The sequence below is a fragment of the Gossypium arboreum genome, chromosome 11, assembly GCF_025698485.1.
Source record: "Gossypium arboreum isolate Shixiya-1 chromosome 11, ASM2569848v2, whole genome shotgun sequence".
NCBI lineage: Eukaryota > Viridiplantae > Streptophyta > Magnoliopsida > Malvales > Malvaceae > Gossypium > Gossypium arboreum.
This window is the reverse complement of record NC_069080.1, coordinates 122129539-122148567: the sequence shown is the minus strand read 5'-3', so window position 1 is coordinate 122148567 and position 19029 is coordinate 122129539. Positions and strand designations below refer to the sequence as shown.

Sequence of the window (19029 nt, the reverse complement as noted above, 5' to 3'; positions counted from 1 at the left end):
ACAATTTCTTTTGTGGATGAATGAGCACATAAGTCAAACCTAAAATTCCTTTTAGACCCTGAAATTTTGACAGGTAATTTTCTTTCATCATATAGCCAGATAGATTATTCCTTGTAAGAAGATATGAAAAATAAAATAAAATCAAAAGTCAAATACCACTTGCTCCTTTTATTATACCTACTATCTTACCTTTTTACATTATAATTATTAGTTGTCAAAAGGGTTGGATGAATTGGTAGTTAACATAAATAGTTAAATATACTATAATCACGTAGATTAAATTTTAACTTGATTGATATGAATATTAGTATTAGTATAAAAAAATGTGAATTTGAATGTCTTTGAAATGCATATTTAATTTTTATTTGGTATTAGAAAAAAAATTTATGTTATCACACTAAACAATTCTTACTAATTAAGAAAAAAAGGGGGCAATATTTAAATTTTATTTTCTTAAAAAAAGCATTTTAAATATTCTATTACCAATGGCTGTTTTGTCATTTCATAGGTATTCCTATTTAAATAATAATTAATTATTTTCCCTAAATTATTAGAAGGAAAAAAATATTAAGTAAGATTTAGGACATAAGTGTCATTAAAAGATTTTTTGTCCAAAATTGAGCACCTGAATTGAAACCCGCGTTTCTCTCGCTCTAGATTTCTCTTCCAATCAAATCACTGTTTTAGGGCTTTGATTTTTGGAACCCAGAAAAGCACTGGAAGGAGAATGTTTTTTTTTTACATGCACAGAAATGAAGAAATACCCAATGTATAGTTATATGTGCTCGATCTGAGGTTTTCTCCCTCTTCGTCTTCAATTGTGAGTTTTTCCTCCTTCAATTTTCACTTTTTTGGAGTTTCGAGTGTTCAATTTTCAGCTTAATTTCTTCCTTTGTGGATCTTGAACTGAACTTTGTGTTTGTAAGCCAACGGTTGAAAATGGGTTGTTTCTTTTCTGATAGAATGATGGGTTAAAAATGACAGTTTTGGTGGTTAAATTTTTAATGGATAAATAAGTTAGCTTTGAATATTAAATTTGTACATTGTCTTTGTTTGATTCATTATTTCTTTATCAGCTTCATTGCTTGTGGGTATTGATGTAAATTTAACTAAATTGAGGTTATATGTGGAAAATTTTCAGATCAGTTTCTGGGATTCTTTTTTTTTTTTTTTCTCTTTTCCATGTTATGAATTGAAGGGGTGAAATGTATAAGGGGATTTTTGTTAATTGGTCTGGTTAGACTGTGGTTTTTGCATGGAAGCTTTAATTTTTGTTAATGCTTGAGATTATTTTGTGTATATATTTATTTATGTTTGATTCCTTTGGCTTTGTTGTGTCATCTCTATAATGTTGAAATAGTTTGGGAAGCTCTAGAATTGTTTGATTCATAATTAGTTTCTTTTAGCTGATTGTGTGGTAAAAATGTGATCTAAAGGTTAAGGATTTGGATCATACCATGTCAAACTAAACTGTTATTTTAAGAATTTATGTATCTGCCTTGCAGGTTTTTGTGACCTTTGAATGTGGTAATGCTAAATTGTTTCATTTGGATTGCTGAGGCTGCAGCAGTGGAGTTTGGGGAATGTTGATACCTTAACCAATTTGAGCCAGGCTGAAGTATAAAGGATGAAACCACCTCTTGTTCCACTTGCGACCTTACTTGGTCGTGAATTGAGGAATGTAAAAGTTGAGAAGCCTTTTGTGAAGTTTGGACAGGCTGCTTTGGCCAAAAAAGGAGAAGATTATTTTCTGATTAAACCTGATTGTGAGAGGGTTCCTGGGAATCCGGAAACATCTTTTTCGGTATTTGCGGTAATTTCTTCCTCCTGCGAACCCCTTTCCTTCTCTCTCTCACACATGATGGATTCCTCTTGTTTGGTTATGAAGTAACAAAAAAAAAAAAAAGGGGCTAATTTGAGTTGGAACGAAGCTTAGTACGGCAATTTATGTTCTTGTTTAATTTGTATGGATAGAGATTAGTACTGAAGTCTTATGGTTTGTCTTCAAGTTGAGCATGTAAAAATGTGACGTTACTTTTGGTGATTGTTGAGATTCCTAATATTGGTTTTATTCACAGATTTTTGATGGGCATAATGGTATATCAGCTGCCATTTTTGCAAAGGAGAACTTATTGGGTAATGTCTTGAGTGCAATTCCACAGGGCATCAATAGGGAGGAGTGGCTTCAAGCCCTTCCTCGGGCTCTGGTTGCAGGTTTTGTGAAAACAGACATTGAGTTTCAGCAGAAAGGCATGTATTCATTTCTGTTTCATCACACCTGTTTTCTCTCAGTCAAATTCTGTTGCATGCTTATCTTTGTAGTCATTTGTATTGGTGACAGGGGAAACTTCTGGGACAACTGTTACGTTTGTTGTGATTGATGGATGGACTGTCACTGTTGCTTCCGTTGGTGATTCTCGATGTATATTGGACACCCAAGGGGGTGTAGTTTCTCTCCTGACTGTAGATCACAGGCTAGAAGAGAATGCAGAAGAAAGGGAGCGGGTCACTGCTAGTGGTGGTGAAGTTGGAAGACTTAATGTTTTTGGGGGCAATGAGGTATTTTTACTCTTACAACAAAAGGAGTTTTCATCCTTTTTTGGGTGGGAGGATGGGTTGGTTGTGAAAGTTATGGATGTTTATAACTCCTTATCTTTATGAATTGAATATCTGTAGGTTGGTCCCCTCCGTTGCTGGCCTGGTGGATTATGCCTCTCTAGGTCAATTGGTGACACAGATGTTGGAGAGTTTATTGTCCCCATACCTCACGTTAAGCAAGTGAAGGTTACATCTTTGTATCTTAGCTGATGATTTATTAATTTTCTTCTGATCATTGAAATCCTAAAACTTCTTTTCTATTTTGTCTTAGTTGTCAAATTCTGGAGGGCGACTTATTATTGCTTCAGATGGTATTTGGGATGCTTTGTCTTCAGACATGGCTGCTAAGTCTTGTCGGGGGTTACCGGCAGAGCTTGCAGCAAAGCTGGTTGTTAAGGTGATATCCGGATTGGTGCCTTCTCACTAGAGTATCCACTCAATTTACCTTGATATTAATTCCTGTTTTTTACACTCTTTTAGGAAGCTTTGAGGTCAAGGGGCCTGAAGGATGATACAACGTGCCTGGTTGTTGATATTATTCCTTCTGACCAGCCTGTCCTACCTTCAACACCTATGAAGAAGCAGAATGCGCTTAGTTCTTTTCTTTTTGGGAAGCGATCTCAAACTTCTACAAATAAAACTACGAATAAACTCTCTGCTGTTGGAGTTGTTGAAGAGCTATTTGAGGAGGGTTCTGCCATGCTTGCTGAAAGGTTCATTCATCGGAACTTTTCCTTCTAATTTATTTATTTTTACTGTCTTTTGCTTTATAACATACATGTAGGGAAAGAATATGGGTTGTCTTCGAATAAACTGGCTGAAGTTACTAATCAATTTCCCCAATCGTTTTTTATAAATGTGCTAGTAGCGTGTATCCATAAGTAGATATCATGTTTGACATGGTACTCGCAACCAATTAATCTTTTCTTTCCATAATTTCATATCAAATTTGCACCTAAATGCCTGTTTATTAGGCAAAAGAAGCAGTGATTCTTTGCAAGATGGCCCTTTAGTGTTTGAATAGATTTCATATCATGTGGCAACAATTATGAGGTTGTTACTTGACCAACAAAATGAAGTATATGAGTCTCTAGTCCCACTGATTTTCGTAATAAAACTTTGCAGGTTGGGTAAGGATTTTCCCATGAATACAAACTCAGGACTCTTCAAATGCGCGGTCTGTCAAGTCGATCAACCTCCAGCTGAGGGTTTAACAGTGAACTCCGGGCCATTTTTCTCACCTGCTTCAAAGCCATGGGAAGGACCTTTCCTCTGCACCAACTGTCGGAAAAAGAAAGACGCCATGGAAGGAAAAAGGTCAGGCAGACCCACAGTGCTCGCATAATATCATGTTATGTAACAAAGTAAATATCAATTGTTTTTTTTCCGTGGCAGTGCGAATATGCTTTGTTTCCCATTACCTGATGAGTGCCATAGTTGCGTGTAAGAATCAAGGTAGAGATAACGAGTTAGGTGTTTTTGCGGTTACTGTTTATGTTTGCGCTCCGCTGTTTTACTGACCAACTTGGAACAAAGAATGGTATGTGATAGATATTTGATGTCATAGTTTGATTGCTAACAGCTTGAATTTGTAATTAGAAGTGAAGATTGCAAGTAATATATGCATTTCAGCTTTCCTTTCTGCATCAGTAAGGACATCATCTTCTTCTCAATTTCCTAATTTATTGTGATTCAGCCAATCATTAAACTTGATTGATGCTTGTGAATTGCACTCTCTGCTGTTACATATTACCGCATTGCACTGCAATTTTTTGCCTTCTCCTTCTCTGACTCAGACTTGATTTTTAATTATATAGAATTTGTCTGCCTTGAACTTTATTTAATACTCTGGCACTCAACTTTGACATCTTCCTTCGGCGCATCCAAATAAATTAAATATGTTATAAAATCTTATAAATTTAAGAATTTGACATCAAAATATATTTAAAAAATTAAAGTAGTTACAAATTATTGTTTTTTTAAAGTAAAAATAGTTATGGATTATTATAAAATTAATAGAGCGTTAAAGGCGGGTGAATTTTACCTAAACTTGAATTGTGATGAAGACTTTAAAGGAATCATCTCACTCCATCCCCAAATTGAAATTCAACTAATTAGGGATTTTTTAGTAAATATATTAGCATTCATGGTGTGATTTTCCTTTGTTGGTCGCTTCAGGAACTTTTAACCCAAAAATTGACAAGAAGGTTTAAGTGCCAAGTAAATTGGGGATATTATAAAGAAAGGCTAATCACAGTTTAATAGCCCTTACTATAAAAGCTAAAAAGGTGAGTCAAAAAGAAAGTATAAAGCAAGAGAAAATCATCTCAAATGATCTCATTGGGTCACGAAGAACAGGCAACTTCAGCTAAATTGTTTTCACTGAACAATGGACACTAATCTAACATGAAACTTTATTAATTGACATGACAATGAAACTAAGCAACCAAAGCCACAACATAACCATCATACTCCAACAGATACACATGACATTAAAACCAAAGATCACTCTATTCCAAGAACCAGGAATAGTATAGCTTTGTCAAAGAAGCTAATCAGAAAGGAGGCAACCATTGCAGCTCAATGCCAAAGTTCCAGGATTCAAGGGGTTCATCAGGCTGTTTATCAACCACACAAGTATAAGCAGTGCAGCCTCCCAGCCTGGCCCTGATCCTATGCGATGTCATCGATGAATCTTTCAAGAAATGGCAGCAAAGTGTTCCTTTGCACCCACACCCTTCCCCCACTTCCTCAAACTCCCTACAGAAACTGCTGGAAGAACAATTCAATGGGGATAATAGAATGTTATCGGAGCAGTTGAATAACATGACAGTGTTACGAGTGGATATGTTGAAAGGCAAGTTCTCATCCAGCATCAGCCCTCCCTGATCGAGATCAGATGAGTAACAAGTGTTTTCCTGGATCAAAGGTGGCTTTATAATAAGCTTATTAGCCTTAGGGTTAATGCTGAGAATCTTATAGTAAAACCCTGAAGCTGACATGAACTCCAAGGCACCATTGTTGCAGTAGATTCTATACCTGGGATCTCCACAGTTTTCACCAGTGCTAAGTGGATATGGAACTTTTATCTTCCCACATTTGGGACAAGGACGGTAAGCTGACACTTGGGTTACTAAAATAAACAAAAAAACTACGACATGCACCATTGTTATCAGTTCGGGGTTTGACAAACTTAGAAACAAGGAATATAATTGAGCAATGAAAAGCCTGAAAACTGGATGCTTATTTATATACAAAAAGTGGCACCCAAAGCTGAACTTAAAAATAAATAAATAAAAAGTGCATCCACTTTTGAGCGCATTATGGTCCAACATGAGCTCGAAACGTGTACATGTATCTGCTATATTTAGAAGAGTATTATGGAGGGATTGAATATATAAAATATATAAAGCTAAGTGTGACCTGCATGAACTTTGAAGATGATTTGCTAAATTTTTGCTAAAGGTCGAATAACATGAATGGATTTTAATGTACATTTGAGGATTGGTGTCTCTGCAACCAATCGGTGATTAGCATTTATAAGAATATAATAGGCTTCTAGTTCTAACTTCTAATTCCATATACCGAAAGGGAAACCAGAATATTAATGTGCCTACATGGATTACTGTTAAGTACCGCCAAGGATATTTTATTGTTATGACTACTAATAATTACATATGGATTAAAAAAACATTTACATTTCATACACTGATAATATATTATATATACAATATAATATTATATTATATATACAATATACGGTGACGGTGAATTATATAATATACGTTGATTAAAAGTTTTAAATACTATCATACCCTTGTGTACATCTTGTTGAAGTATAAATCTTGTAGATAAAGAAAATCCAATGAGCCACCTTGCAGACTAGTGAGGAGAGTAGTCTCGTCAAAAGACCCTATCATGTAAGGCGAGCCTAAACCATCTTTAGAAGATATATACAGAGAAGAGCTTTTGATAGCACCTATCAATTCATTACCTCCATGATCTGATGATTTCGTCTAATCCCTTCAAGTCAACTCCAATAATATCTTTAAGCTAACATTCGCCACTTTACATATTCTATATTTGGGAGGTAAAGTGTGCAATGGTTGAGACACACGACAAGCTGGCCTTCCTCTATAAATATCCTCTCTTAGTATCAGGGTGAGAATGAGACATGAGAAGATAGACGTGTTAAAAAATATTGGCATCATATATATAATAAAAGTAATTACATGTTATTATTTACTAATATAAAAGGTTAGCTCAAATTAAAAGTATTGGTCAAATATGTGTAGATACTCTAGTAACTAATTTCTAATTAATGATGAACTTATTAGAAATTAGGTTAATGTGCAAAAGTTATATATTAGGGTTATAGCCCTCAAATTACAAATACTAACTTTTTTGATATTCTATATTTAGAAAAGAGAGAGCCACATTCCCTGAATTACTTATGTGTTAATTTGAAAGATCAAAACCACAATATCAAAGATTTTAAGAAATTAATAGATTCAAATACGCTTTCGCATTTAGTTTTGTTTCTGATGATTTGACATGATAGATCATGGTTAATAAAGTTTTATATCAAATTTTGTTTTTACGGTTCTAACAAGTGGCATCCAAGCCTAGACATGTTGAATCATAGGGAATTGATTAAGTTTCTTTCTTTTTGGAAAGTATGTGTAGGTTGGGTTTGTTATGAATTTACTTCTAATCAGTTCTCTGGTGAATAATCTTGTTTGTGTTATTAGTTTAAGTTGAATTTGTTTCATAGAAAGTTCCAACTTTTCCCAAGTACTGATGCAAAATTTCGTGTTTAAGTTACTAAATCATCGGTTTAAGTTAGATATTTTGTGGGTTTATTATCTTTAGTCGTGTTGGTAACAAAGTTTTGATGTTTTTTAGTCAAACATTGTCTAAAGAATTTTCGGCTGATCTGTAAAAAGAACAAATACACTGGCTTTGAAGTGTTGATGTATTTTGGGGGTGCTTTTGTTGGATATTGATTTGAGAAACCCCTATTGCATCTGATCAACTTTTTACTTCTTTTGGAGGTTCTTGATTTTACTCTTAGTTTACTTGTATGAATCCATACATTATACCTTACCATTTGTTTAATGCGTGATGCTTTTGATACTGGTCTTGCCAAAATAAGCTATGAATTTATGAATCTTTTAGCATGTTGCTGCTTTAATATATACATATATATATATATATATATATATATTTTTTTTTGGGTCGTTACAAAATTTTTATAAGTATTCATGCATATAAAGGTTTTTACGCTAATCCCTTAATTATAAATGCAATTTTGGAGTTCTATGTATATGCAAAGTAAGTTGATAATATTTTTATTATATGCATATACATATCAATGAATTTTAGAGAATAAAGTATGATTTTATTTTACATGGATTAAGATTGATTTTAGCGGTACGGGTATAAACTTTGGTCGAATTGGTTTGATGAACATTATTTTGATGCAAATTGACATTGATCATGATATGTGTTTAAAGAATTTAATTTAAGTTTGGTTTTATAAAATTCGGTTTTAATTTTTATTATAAAAATTTTGATGTACGGTTGTTTAAGTTATTAAAATCAATTAAAGATTAAGGTTTTCAAATTTTGATTGCTACGTTGAGATAATTTTACTTTGGGTTATTTCGGAAACTTTAGCGTGATTAGAAATTTCAATTTTAATGTTTGACCGTTATGAAAATTTTAAATTTGAATATTGGTATTATATATATTTTAAAATAACTTAGTTGAAACAATAAATTGCCAAAGTGACTTCTGTTGGAATTATTTTGTTTTAAAATATAACAGGTAGTGTGCATGTAACTTAAGCTACAAAAGGAAGTTAATATTTAACAAAATTACATGTGCAACTGTGGTAATAAACATGTAACGATTATTCGTTTTACATGTGAGAAATAAATCGGCCCAAAGAAAGAATTTATTGTTTGACATGTTTTTATTGGCAATCTCTGATTACTATAATAATATAACTTATAATTTAATATTTTTGTCGAAAGATGAAATATTAATGGAGTGCCCGATATTTTGAGATGAGATTTACCTTTATTCAAATTATTTAAACCACAAATAAATTAAGATTTTGGCTTTGGGATTTAATTAAGGATATCTAATATTTTAAATAGATTAGCTCAAACAAAATGCCACCAAACTAAGTGACTTCTTTTGCGTAGATTAGTTTATTTAAAATATCAAGATTATTATATGTCTTTGTGATTCATGCGTTTATTAATTAACTAAAGATAAGCTAATATTTGGCACAATTTCAACGTCACCTGTGGTGATAAATGTATGACAATTATAAAGTATTTTATGTGAGCAATAAGTTAATCCAAATATTGATTCATTTGTTTAATATAATTTATTGTCAATATTTGATTGCTACAACAAGAGTATTGCCAAGGGCATAGCTAGGGCGCTGGCAGGGGGCCCGACCCCCTTTAAAATGAAAAATTGTCCATTTAGGTCCTTAAGAAATTTTAAAATTTTAAATTAGTAAAGGTAAAATTGCATTTTGCCTTCTTAAAAAATGATAAAAATTTAATTTAATCCTTTAAAAATTATAAAGATATAGACTATTAGAAATTACAATTTAATTTCGACCACCTAAAGAAATATCTGGTTTCGCCCTTGAGTATCGCTTACCGTTAATATTACTACCCAAAGACATGATATTAATGTTGTGTTTGGTACATTGAGATAGGATTAGTCACTATTTTGAATTTATTGTTTACTTATGCATATTGATGTGAGCATGTTTTTATCTATTTTGTTCTATATTTAGCAAATTCATTTTTTGCTGCCACAATATTGTTGGAAAAATAGGTTTGGAAAATGCAGTGAAAAATAAGTTAAAAGGGAAAAACTAGAAAATTTGATTAAAATTTTTTCTTTCTTGAAAAATTAATGTGAAAAATCTAAGTGTTAGATTAAATTAAACTAAATATTAAATTTATTAAAATAATATTATTTTTTGGAATAGTTAATCTGAAATCAAATTATCCGGTAAGTCCCCGTAGGAGTGTGATTCTTCCATGCTCAACTGCCAAAAAACCACTGTCACCGACCATCCGCCGGCCACCAGAATGTCGTCGCTGTAGTCATTAGCATCGTCGTGCTCAATGGTGTCATTGCAAGGTACCCCGAGCCGATTCGACTAATGCCGGTTCAGTCTGGGCCAATGATGGCCCGATCGGTCTGGTCCAGCCATCGATTGGACCGTCAGCCCGATTTCACATATCGGGCCCAGTTCGACCAATTTTGGGTCTTGGTCTCGATTTCTCAATTCTATTTTTTGATCTCAAGTTCAATTTTCAAGTTGAATTACCCCTTGAGCCAATTGTCTAACTTGAAAATTAATTTCCAAAAATATCATATTTATTTTAATTTTGCTTGATCAAAATTAATTTTCTCAAATCACTAAGATTTTTCAAAATTAATTTTTCAAAAAAATTCTTTAATCAAATTCTCTAGTTGAACAATTCTCACGACCGCCCAATTTAATTTCACATCCAATAAATCAACTTAATTAAATTATTTCCAAAGTCGTAGAATTTTCTTCCGATTCAAATGCAGCCTGATCAAGCTTTTATTGAACTAGCGGAGGGACCAATCGAACATATGCACTTAGGCTCTAGTAATTACAATTATGTCTAGAAGTATTGTTCTGATAATTCACAATTTACTTAATCATAGAGTTAGTTTACAAGAAGTATCATGATTGAAAACTCCTTATTGTATACTCTTTACGAAAGCAATCTATTCAACTGCTTTGTCCAATGGCCTCGTCATGTGTGTGTTACCCTCATATGATATCATTGATTCCTTTGAGTTAAATCCATTCACTCAATGCAATCCTATTTATCTTATTGTCACCATTGTGTCTTCTTAATGATTAATATAATCACTGCCAACAAATAACTGTGATAAATTGCTTGTTCAAGAACAAGCAACTCATGACCACATTCCATATTTATCAATTCACACAATGCCAATGAGAGAATATTATTAACTCTTTAATCGAGCTATGAATTTCATTGTTGCTAGTAAAACCATGCCATACACAAGTCGTGTACCCAATATATTGGCTATGGGATCGATCATCTTTAGAGTATAAGCCTCCACTTATATCAAAGCACATGAGTTACATACGAATGGTCAGTGGCTAACTCAAGATTTAAGTAAATCAGACCGTGAATGTCACAAGTGAATTAATTCACAAACATATTTAGAATTAATTCGACTTGGGTCCAGCCTAATGTATTATTCTTCCAATGAATACATCTATGTCTTTATTTGTGGAGTTAACTGCTCTGATAGCCAAGACTAGCCATCTCCCCAATTGGAATTGTAGATGACATAATAATTCTTCTAAGTATTTGAATCAACACTCACTTTGATTTTTTTTTACAGGATTATAAACTAGTTTAGATTATCTACTGAAATAAGTTATCTTTTTCATAGTGTAAACATTCTTACAATGCCACTTATCATTAGTTTGAACTTAGACAAACAATGAGCTAATATTTGATTGTTACAATTTCGCTATATATGTAAAATATGAAAGATAAAAACAAAAGATATAACAGTGAAATGTGAAATTAACTTTATTTATTTATTCATCGTTCAAATACATAAAAAAATAATTACATGTTTTTAACACCCTAACCCGTCTCCTTCACTAGATTAGAGTTATGGAGTATTAATTTAAATATCAATATTCAATCAAAACAATAAACATCATTAATTCATTCATTTATTAATTTAAATGACAATATTAATATATATATATATATTTCATTTATAGCATAAATAGATTTACTGACCTTAACTTGAGTTTACGGAGCCTTAAAAATAGTTTGTGATCAATCAGGGACTAATTTGAATCAAAACAGAAAATTTTAGAAAAAAATTTGAAAATTTTGGAAACAAGGGTCATACCGACTGTGTCGCAAGCTGTGTCCCAGACCATGTGAGCATTTGAAATAAAGTCACACGGCCGTGTCGCCAGACCATAAACTCTTTGTGGCCGTGTGAGTTAAACCTACACCTAAAATTTAAGAAGACACACGACTGTGTGAGGAGGCCTTGTGTCGCACATGGTCGTATGACAAGCCTGTGTCCCAAGCCGTGTGCACTTTAAAAAGCTTACAAAATAAGACAAATTTTCATCCAAAACTTAGGTTCCAAGTTCAACCAAAATCAATCATTTCCAAAACCTTAAAAACACATTAAAAAAAGCTTAAAACATACAAAAACAAACAATTTAAGTGTATAACCAATGTGCCCTCATTAACACCACAATTCTATTGCCAAATCAAATTCACATTTCTTACCAAACTAGTTTGCATTCAAGTTCACAAGTCCATACTTAAAACACATACCAAACTTACCATTTCATTCTATCCATTCACATTCATTCTTACCATATTTCAAACAATTTCAAGAGGTTTGTACCAACTAGCAAAAAACATAGTTATATGAACATACAGACCAAAACCAAAGGCAAATATACAAGCAAGCTCAAACAACTTAATTTACACCAAGCTAAGATGTAAAATATTAAGTAAGTATCCAACCATAAATAAACACACCTATTACATACCATATAACCCAAAAATTAAACATTCAAAAACTACCAAAAGATATCTGGATAGTGTGACCTTCAAGTTGATCCGACCGCCTGATTCCACAAAACGTAATCTACAAAGAAACAAAAGAAATGAAACGAGTAAGCTTTAGTAAAGCTTAGTAAGATCAACAGCTGAAACGATAGAACTTACCGTAAAAATATATTAATATCATAGTAACAATTACTAAACAAAAATCCTACCAATCACAACCATTCAACTGGTGAATCTTTATGTTAATACACATACTATATAATTTATTCAATTATACTTGGACATTCAATACCAACTCATGTTAATCAATCAGAAAATTATGTAACCATTTATAAAAAAAAATAATTATGAATCATCTAACCATTGATAATCTACTGATGAATGATATAAACAGATTTGGAACGCAATTAACCATCCAGAACACACCAGAATGCTCAAACGAGCTAAGCCAACCGAGAACACACTTGGGCACCGAGTGCCTACCTCGTAGGCTAAGATCCCTCTGGAACACACCTGGGCATCAAATGCCAAGCTTGAAGGCCTTACATCCGCCCCTGATAACATACCAGAATCACTGTAAATATAACACGATAGTCCGCAATAAAATATAACACAATAGTCGGTATATTCAGTGGACAGTATCAAATCAATAATCACTTTCTCATTACAAGTCAAACCCGTACTGCGCACAATATTACCTATTGGCATGCCAATTATGTCCTATCATATGTTCATTTGGGCTCAATACACGTAACCGTATAACAGTTTACATTTCAATCCATTTTCTTAAAATTTCAATCATAACATTTCAATTTAAAATCAATGTCAAAAAATTACAAAATTTTAATAATAACATTATTAAAATACACAAAATAATACCATATGAACTTCTTAGGGCTAAACTGCAGGGATAACAAAAGTTTAGGGACTAATCAACAACTTTCGTTTTTCCTTAATTGTCAACTAACTCTTGATCTATAAAGTAATTTATTTCAATTTATTAGCCTCAATTTCATATAATATTCAATTTAGTGCAAATGACTTCTTATTTATATTTTTTCACATTTGCCCTAAACTTTTATATTTTATACAATTTAGTCCCTAAACCCAAAACATTCAAATTTATCAAAAACTCATAAATTATGCTAGCTAAATTTCTATTCATATCAGTACAACCCATAATTATTCAAATTCACAATAACTTCATCTCAAATTTAATATTTTATCAATTCGGTCCTTTCACTAAAAACTAACTAAAATCACTTTAAAAAATAGTTTTAATCAACGATCATGATTAATATTCATACCATTAAACTTTAGAAACATACTAAACTCATCAATGACATTTTCCAAAATATTTAACAGTTTTACAAATTAACCCCGGGTTAGCTAGATTAAACTAAAACGATCTCAAAAACATAAAAAATATTGAAAATGATTAATTGAGAGCCTTACGTGCAATGGAATAAAGATAGCTCAACCATGGAGTTTCGACAATTACAAAGATGAAGAAGAAATAAAATTGACTTAGTGTTTTTTTTTATCTTTTATTATTTTTAATACATTAACATTATTTTATTATAAAATTTATTTCTAAATCTTAAGTTATTAAGCTTAAAGCCGTCCACTACAATTTTAAATGGCTTAATTGCCATTTAAAACCATCTACTTAAAGCTTTATACCCAATTCTCAAAAAATTCCTATTAACAATTGACTTTTACAATTTTTACGATTTAATCATTTTTCTTTAATTAATTAGCCAAGCATTAAAATTTCTGGACCAAATTTCAGTACACCTATATAATCACTCCATAAATATTTATAAATATTTAAGGCCTAGTTTATAGAAACGAGGTCCTGATACCTCAATTTCTAAACCCATTTGACTTTAGGGACAAACCAGTTGTACTTAACTATATATTCAAATAGCAATAAACGTTAGATCAAAATTCTATATAATACTATATTTAACTCATAAATATTAAATAATAATATTTACAGACTCATTTCTCAAATTTGTGTTCTTGAAATCACTATTTCCGACACCACTGGAAAATGAGTTGTTACATGTTTATTACAATATGAGTACATTTTCTAATAAATATATGCTAATATAAATTCTATACCTATGCTTAATGGGACTAATTTCAAAGAATGAGAAATGCGCTAACTTATAGTGCCTGGTTGTATGGATATAGACCTTGCACTAATGGAAGAACAACTTGGACTTCTCACTGCGGCAAACACCCCTGATGCTAAAAGGGATTTTGAGAGGTGGGATCCTTCAAACCACATAAGTCTAATGATCATGAGCACAACATTCCAAAAGCCTTAAGGGGCATATAATCTGAAGATATTACTTAGGCCAAGGGTTTCTTTGACGAAATTGAGAAACATTTTTCCAAAAATGATAAGGTTGAGATGACATCACTTCTGACTTCTTCGATGTCTATGATGCACAAGGGTCAAGGAAACGTGAGGGAGTACATTATAAAGGTGTTTCATATTGCTTCAAGATTTAAGGAACTTAAGATCGAGCCTTCAGATTTAAGGAATTCAAGATCGAGTTTTCTAAGGAATTGCTTGTTCTTATGATTTTGGTATCGCTTTGTACACAGTTTTACCAATTTAAAATTAGTTACAACTGTCGAAAGGAGAAATGGACTCTAAATAAGCATCATTATGTCTAAGACGAAAAAATGTTGAAACATGATAAATCTTAAAGTGCTCATTTGGCCAATGCCTCTAAAGATAGCAACTTACATTCTGAATAGAATATCCACTAAAATAGTTGCAAAAACACCTTATGAGTTTTGGGCAAGTTGAAAGTTTAATCTAAAGCACTATAGCATTTGGGGATGTCCAGTTGAGGCAATGAATTATAGGCCACATGAAAAGAAATTGGACTCCAAAACAGTGAGCAGCTACTTTATTGGTTATTCTGAGCAATTTAGGGGCTATAAGTTTTATGATCTCACAATTAGGAATATTTTTTAGACGCTGTAACATTTTAAGGATGTTGATTTTAGAGAGAGAAATAAGGTTATAGACATTACTTTTGCAGATGAATTGGATTCTAACTCAGTTCTTGCTATCACTTTTGATGATGTTCAGGTTCTCATACCTATTACTGATCAAGAAGTGAATCTAGAACCTCAACAAGACATTGTTGAATAACTCCCTATTCAAGATGAGGTAATTGTTCCAGAAGTACGAACTCAACAACTTTAAGAACAAATGTCATTAACGAGGTCCATGAGAGAGAGGAGAAATACTATTTCAGATGATTATGTTGTATTTCTCCAAGAATATGAGGATGACAATGAAATGATAGAAGATGATCCAATCAACTTTTATCAGGTATGAAAAGTTCTAATTCTCAATAGTGGATTGATGTTATGCAAGAAGAGTATAAGTCTAAGCAAGACAATAAAGTTTGGGAACTTGTCTTATTACTTAAAGGTGCAAAACCAATTAGTCGTAAATGGATATTTAAAACCAAGAGGGCTGCAAATGGTAATGTGGAAAGGTATAAGACGCATCTTGTAGCTAAAGTATATACTCAAAAAGAAGACATTGATTTTACAAAGGCTCTCTCTCCAGTTTCATTAAAAGACTCTTTCAGGACAATAATGGTGCTTATTGCTCATCTTGATCTTGAATTGCATTAGATGGATGTTAAGACTGCGATTTTCAATGGCAACATTGAAGAAACAATTTATACGGTACAACTAGAAAACTTTGATTCGGGAGACCCAAAGAATATAGTTTGCAAATTAATAAACGTTTTAAGGACTACTAAGCTCTACCTAAGCATAACAACCTTGTACCGCCTCAAAAGAAATAAAAGAATGGACCCCACCATGTATATCCCCCACATATTCCATTATAACAACCCATTTCATAATAACCTTGCCACATCACTACTACTAGACAAGAGAACTTCTCCTATAAATACCTTCCATAACGAAGAGAAAGAGATTTTCTCCCCATTAGCAACCTTAAGCACTTACTCTCTACACTCAATCTCCTTTACCTTCACAACAATTATCTTACTCCTCTTGTGTTCCTTTGGCTCTCCACTTGTTTAGGTGAACTAGCCTCTTTTACTCCACCACCATCTTCTCTTAGTCTCTTCCCTTGTTGATACCTCTCATTAAATATATATATGAAAAGACAAATATACTCTCATATATATTAATATTTGCCACTTTATAACTGTAAAAGATTTTAATAACTACATAACTAAATTGATGCCAAATTAACTTGTGACACTAATTCAAATAAATAATTTATAACAAATATAGATCCATGTAGATGAAAAATCCATTAGTCAAAGTGAAATTGGAATAGAATAGTTGAACAAATATTTTATTCGAAAAATAAAATTATTCCAAAAATAATACTTGAAACGTGGATTCTGATATGTGGGTAAAAGATTGAACCTTAAATCCACAAGTGTCCATTGAGGAATAAATAAATAAATAAATTGGCACACTAACACAAAGATCCCACTTTCCATGTTTAGGATTTGATAGGGGACCATTTGCCCTTTCCGTGAGTAGTGGGTATTTCTTTCCCATTTTAATAATACAAATCTTAGTTTAACTTAATTATAGCTTATGGCTGATATCGCATTGCATGACATGAATAAAAGTTAGGACCCAACATTAATTGAGTGAGGACTACACCAACTCATCGGTCAGAGTTTTGAACAAAACTCTTTCATATAAATAATGAAACTATATCCTCCAGCCGTATGAAATGTTTTTAAATTCAACCAAAATACATTTAATTAGAGATATATTTACATATACATGAGATAACGATACTCGTAAATTATTCAACTTCCATTAAAAATATTTAAATTTAAACTCATAATTTATTTGAGTTGAGTTTAATTTAGCTATCGAGTTGAATTCAAACTTAATAATATTCGGCTTACGAATTTTACCAAACTTTTCATTTTAATGTATCTTAAATATTTTATATTATTAAATTATGTTACTTCCCTTAATATATATTATTGACTCTAAGTTTAATCATCGAGTCAAGCTTGAGATTGAATAAGTAAGAGTTTAATTGAGCTCGAGTTTAAAAATTGATAAACGAACTTAATTGAGCTCAAGCTCATGTAACTTGATTATTTCTCAAATCAAACTCGAACTTAAAATAGAAGTTTGAACGAACTTAATTTGAATATCAAACTCTAAATTTCGAATACTCAACTTAAACTCCAACAATTGTAGGTGGTTTAATTCCTACTAGCCTAATTACTTTGACATGAACTGTCTATAAACTATGTATAAAAGGAAAACATCTTCCAACCTTCCTTCTGTTTAGCATGGTAACTTATGCTATGGTTTTTCTATTTTTTTATATATAAATGGTTAAATTTATGTCTAAATTTATAATTTTATCTTTATCCTTAATTTTTAACGTAATTAATTAGTCTAAATAATTAATATTGTTAAATTTTTATTAAAATATTACGTTGTTATATATAATTTGAATACTTTAAGAGTCTTAGATACTAACACGTGATTTTTCATTTCTTATAAGTTTATCTTACTTATATATATATATATATATATATATATATATATATATATATATATATTATAAGACAATGTTCAAATCTTAATTTTGGCTTTCAGATTACATTGAAATTTGATATTTAATTTTATACGTTAATATTCTATATAATTTGATATTTAATGTTCAACAATATTTTTATTGTTACGTGAATACCAAGCAAATTTTTTAATTTTCAATTTCTACTCCAATAAATTTAATAGAATAATTTAAATAAAGATAACATCTGAAGTTAAATTTTTAAATTGAAAAATAAAAGAAATTAAATTCTTGAAAATAAAATAAGTGACTAAATTCCAAATATACAAAATGTATAAAGATTTAGAGCACATCTAATTTTTAAAGAAATTATTATATAATTGTGTAGCGACGTATAAATTTTAGCTTGGTTGCTAATTGGGGTGTTTGATTGAAAATTTGAAAACTGAAGTTTGATTTTGAAATAAAGAGGGAGTCGCCACCGATCCTTTTTCCTAGGTGTGATCGGACACCTATTAGATTTCTTTTTTTTTAAAACAAAAAGAAGGCCGAGTTTAGGTCTAAGTCAAAAGCCAGAGAAAAATTAGAGTTCGGGAGTCGGTTACGCGCGAGGAAGGTATTAGCACCCTCACAACGCCCAAAATTGGTATCTTGTAAAACACGCGTTGTCTTGATTCTCAAAAATACGAGTTCAATTTAACGTTTAATCGTGATCCGATTGAAAAATGAGAATTTTTAGTTTTCGGTTTTTTGAGAAGGATATACCGTTTTAACACGAGTCGATTGATGTTCACCCAACATAGCGATGAAATCGATGACTTAATGTTAAATCAAGACGTTGCCTTACTTATTGAAATTAATTAGAAAACAAGAATAAAATTTTCAAAATAAAGCAAAGCAAATTGATAAAAATAAATAAATGACGGAGCTAGAAATATCTTTGAAGCAAATATAAGTGTGACAAATATATTAAAAACAATAAAGATATATGCGATATTAAACGTAATACTAGAATTAAATATAAAATGGAAACAACGAATATATATACACAATAATGATATTAAGAGTATGTACGTAAAATATATATATATATATATATGTATATGAATAGTAATAATGTTAGAAATATACTATATACAGTGTTTGAAATATATGCCTAAGATAGTAAAATATAACTAGTAATGTTAAAATATA

The 19029-nt window shown here is 31.5% G+C and overlaps 2 protein-coding genes across 3 annotated transcripts; one reads left to right on the top strand and one right to left on the bottom strand.

Moving 5' to 3' along the window:
• The first annotated feature begins 563 nt into the window (after positions 1 to 563).
• LOC108474255 (probable protein phosphatase 2C 5) lies at positions 564 to 4247 on the top strand. 2 transcript variants are annotated; one of them, XM_017776205.2, is made up of 9 exons: positions 564 to 820; positions 1506 to 1813; positions 2079 to 2250; positions 2342 to 2559; positions 2677 to 2784; positions 2870 to 2995; positions 3079 to 3311; positions 3724 to 3915; positions 3994 to 4247. In XM_017776205.2, the coding sequence occupies exons 2-9, from the start codon at positions 1628 to 1630 to the stop codon at positions 4043 to 4045; spliced, it is 1287 nt and encodes a 428-aa protein (XP_017631694.1). In that variant the 5' UTR covers positions 564 to 820; positions 1506 to 1627; the 3' UTR covers positions 4046 to 4247. The 2 variants fall into 2 exon arrangements, with proteins under 2 accessions (XP_017631694.1, XP_052878006.1); XM_053022046.1 differs by lacking the exon at positions 564 to 820 and adding an exon at positions 837 to 921.
• A 670-nt stretch (positions 4248 to 4917) lies between these two features.
• Positions 4918 to 5765, bottom strand: LOC108473278 (wall-associated receptor kinase-like 20). Its single transcript, XM_017774790.2, has one exon. The coding sequence runs from the start codon at positions 5763 to 5765 to the stop codon at positions 5154 to 5156; it is 612 nt and encodes a 203-aa protein (XP_017630279.1). The 3' UTR covers positions 4918 to 5153.
• Between the last annotated feature and the right edge of the window lie 13264 nt (positions 5766 to 19029).